At 39.5% G+C, this 4,265-nt stretch overlaps 1 protein-coding gene across 1 annotated transcript; it reads left to right on the top strand.

The window, feature by feature from the left end:
* Positions 1 to 981: 981 nt before the first annotated feature.
* On the top strand, positions 982 to 4,060 carry LOC100039029 (component of Sp100-rs-like). The gene is made up of 2 exons (XM_006535594.4): positions 982 to 1,180; positions 3,775 to 4,060. The coding sequence occupies exons 1-2, from the start codon at positions 1,022 to 1,024 to the stop codon at positions 3,967 to 3,969; spliced, it is 354 nt and encodes a 117-aa protein (XP_006535657.1). The 5' UTR covers positions 982 to 1,021; the 3' UTR covers positions 3,970 to 4,060.
* Positions 4,061 to 4,265: the final 205 nt, after the last annotated feature.

Here is a 4,265-nt window from a genome sequence, read left to right on the forward strand (position 1 = left end):
GTTGACAAAAACCAAACAAACGCAATTTAATAATCCAAACTAAACAGGACATACTGTGTGTTAGTCATATTTCCTCTTTTGCTTGTACACCAGAGAAAACAGTGCAGCCTTTCTCACTCTGTGCAGCATTTTGAGTGTCCACTTTCATTTTATGTATTTGAATATAAATGCAATGACTTTCTACAGAGCTGTACACCCAGCACCACAGTATTAGTTTAGGATGTAGACCTCCCCCATCCCTAAAAGAATCCCTTGCAGCTATGTGCAGTCCATTCTTGTTCCCCTAAGTCAAGCAACCACTAATACATCTTTCTGCATAGATTTCATTTATTGGCGTTTCTTGCAAATGGAATTATACATTATTTAGCCTTCTGTGTTTGTTTTCTTTCATTAAGGAATAAATGTTTTTGAAATTCATCCACATTGTAGAATGTATTAGCATTTTGTCCCTTTTTATTCCATAATATTTCATTGCATAAATTGTCTACTATTATTTTTCTACTCATCAATTAAAGGCCATTTCAATGGCTTCTATTTTTCAGCTATCAACAATACCTCCAGAAATATTTCTATATATTTCGGTGGGAATATTACTTTTCACTAATTCTATATGAGGACAACAAGTAGTAGAATTTTAAAATCATAATTATCTTTGTGTTTAACTTTATTTTTTGTATGTCTGTGGTCTGCAGTATATATGCATGTATATACAAACATTCACTTGTGTGAGAGCTCATGTCTGTGCAGATGCACATATATGTGTGTACACATGTGTGAGGAAGTCAGAGGTCCATGCAGAGCTTCCTCTTCCATCGGTCTCCATCTTGTACATTGAGGCAGGGTCTCCCTCGATTGAACCCATAGCTTCCAGTTCAGCTGTTGATGCATTGGGGTTAATTCAAGACATTTATCTTATGTATGTTTGTTCTTTGAAGTCTTTCTTTCATATATAAAACCTTATAGTTTCCACAATCATCTATTGTACTGACAACCATTTTCCCATGGTATTTTCTCCTCTAGGATGTCCACTGAACAGGAGAACACAGAGATGCATCTCATTGAATGTATGTTAAAGCACTTCAAGACACAGAAAGTGGCCATTTCTAATGCGATAAGAAGTACATTTCCTTTTCTTGAGAGCCTCCGAGACCGTGAATTCATCACTGGTAAAATGTATGAAGTAAGTAAATTTACTTCATCATAACCTGGTAAACAAGCTCCAAATTAAGTTACACTTTGATATCCCAATTCAAACTTCAAATCAGATGACGGACACGGTTTTAAGGTTGGACTTAATTTTTAAAAAAGATTTCGTTTCTTACATGCATGTGTGTGTTTATGTGTTCCTGTGTGTGTGTGTGCATGTGTGCATGTGTGCATGTTTACATAGGAGCTGATACCCACAGAGCCCTGAAAAGGGCTCCAGATTCCCTGGAACTGGAGTTACAGGTAGTTGTGAGCCACCTGATGTGGGTGCTAGGAATGGAATCCAGGTCCTCTGCAAGAGCTACACATGCTCTGAAACACTTAGCCATCTCTCCAGCCCCAGGACTAAATTTTGACCAAGAAAGTTCATGGATTTTCATAGCATTTTGTAGAGGTATCAGTTACAATAATAAATTCATCAACTATGAATTAAAATTAAAATCTGGGTTTCCTATAACTGATACTTATCATGAAGATATTTCTGGAAGTGTTCTCTCTAGGGATTAAGGGAGATGAGAAGCCAAGGCCTCAGGAGATGGTACTGCTTCTATCTGAGGGAATGGCGTTCCATGTCAACTTCTGCCATCAGTGAATATTGCTGAAGATGAGCTAGGTCAGAATAGGGGTTCTCCATGGATGAGCAATGTCTCATGCATTTCATACCATGTAATATATGTAATTAAAACTAAATCAATCTAAACTAAAGAAATAAACTAAAAATCAAAGGTGATTTTAATGAACTGTCCAATTATTTTATCAAACTGACTTCATGAGATTTCAGTTAGTACATTTTAGTTTAGTAAATGTTTATTTTAAAAACCTAGCTTTGAGAACAATAAGACGTACAGAGTGTTTAATTCAGACAAAAATTTTAAAAACACTGTTTTTATTTTACAGGTGTAAGTGTTTTGTCTGCATGTATATCTGTGTACCACTTGTGCCCCTGGTGCCTTTGGCAATCAAAAGAGAATGCACCAGATCCTCTGGACTATAGTTATACAAATGGTTATGAACCACCATATGGGTACTGGGAATCGAACTCAGGACCTCTGGAAGAGCAGCCACTGCTCTTAATCACTAAGTCATCTCTCTAGCCCCTCTAGTGTTTCTTTTGCCTTATGAATATGCCACTCTCCAGTAGGGTTCGAAATTAGAGGGAATGGACCTCTTATTTCCTTCATGACAAATCAGGGTTAACCAGGAGGCCAGAACGAGTCCTGTTAATAAAATAGACTGCCAGCCGGGCATGGTGGTGCACGCCTTTAATCCCAGCACTCAGGAGGCAGAGGCGGGCAGATTTCTGAGTTCGAGGCCAGCCTGGTCTACAAAGTGAGTTCCAGGACAGCCAGGGCTATACAGAGAAACCTTGTCTCGAAAACCAAAAAACAAACAAACAACAACAACAACAACAACAAAATAGATTGCCAAGTCTATTTCAAAAGTAGTCTTGCTATGAGATATATATCAGTTTACCTTCCTTTAAAAAAAAGTGGGCTGGTGAGATGGCTCAGCGGGTAAGAGCACTGACTGTTCTTCCAAAGGTCCTGAGTTCAAATCCCAGCAACCGCACTGTGGCTCACAACCACGCATAATGAGATCTGACACCCTCTTCTGGAGCGTCTGAAGACAGCTACAGTATACCTATTTATAATAATAAATAAATCTTTGGGCCAGATCGAGCAGGGACTGAGCAGGGTTGACTGGAGTGAGTGGGGCCAACCGTAGCGAGCAGAAGTCCTAAATTCAATTCCCAACAACCACATGAATACTCACAGCCACCTGTACAGCTACAGTGTGCTCACATACATAAAATAAATACATAAGTCTTTTAAAAAGAACATATTTATTTTTATTCTTTTGTGTTCACCTATTCTGCCTGCATCTCTGTGTGCATAGCACTTGTGTGTCTGGTGCCCTTGGAGGCCAGAAAGGAACACTGAATCATCACATGGAACTGGAGTTACAGATGTTCGTGAGCTCTTGCGTTGGTGCTGGGAACTGAACTTGGGTCCTCTGCCAGAGTAGCAAGCACTCTCACCCCACCGAGCCATCTCTTCAGCCCCTCTACACATCTAAAAACAATTAAATATATTGTTTATCTACTTATGAGCTGTGTGTGTATCTTTGTATTGTGTGGGCATATTTGTATGAGTCAGGTGCTGTGCATATGGAGAAGTAAGAGACCAAATGTGGCTAGTTGGTTTCTTCTTCAGATTCAGATGATGATCTGAGTCCCAGGGATGGAACTCAGACTACCAGGATTAATGGCAAGTGCCTCCACCCACTGAGAGATAGCCCCATAGTTGACCTTTAGCCCATATTTCCCTTTCAAAGTTGGCCCTTCTTACATGTAATATAAATGAGTATGGTATCCCAAAGTCACCAGTGATTACTTTCAAAAGACAATATTTACTTGTTTCATGAAGTAGTCATGCAAATATAAAGCTTCCCCTTAGAAGATATGTTTGGAGGGGATTGAGGTACCCTAACTATAATTATTTTTCTAGGGCTCTTCTGTGACATGGAAGCCTGCACTGAAATTTTCTCTATTCAATATTTTTATTTAAGGATTTGCTAGATTCCTGTAGATCGCTGGTCCCTGTGGACAAAGTGATCTACAGAGCCCTGGAGGAACTGGAGAAGAAATTTGACATGACGGTACTGTGCGAATTGTTCAATGAGGTCAACATGGAGAAGTACCCCAATTTGAATCTCATTCGTAGAAGCTTTGAATGTGGTATTGGGTTTTATATCGCTCCTTGAGAGCACAGTCCTTTTTGTTGTCAACAAATGTATATTAAGCTTTTATCATGTGCCATATATCATGCAGAGAAATTGAGGATATAACAGTTAACAAGACTACTGTGTCATGAATCATATGAAAACTTATGACTAATGGCTGACACCCTCCCGAGCTCTGCCGCTGGGCATTTAGGCTCTCAGGACAATAGGAGGCATACCATCATCAGGCTATGTAGAAGAGGGTAGGATTAGAAGTGCTGATTGTCAGTAGGGTAGCACTGTTGTGTCTCTCAGTGGGCATTCTTACATGGTGAGAG

This window comes from Mus musculus (genome assembly GCF_000001635.26).
Source record: "Mus musculus strain C57BL/6J chromosome 1 unlocalized genomic contig, GRCm38.p6 C57BL/6J MMCHR1_RANDOM_CTG5".
NCBI classification, from domain to species: Eukaryota; Metazoa; Chordata; class Mammalia; order Rodentia; family Muridae; genus Mus; species Mus musculus.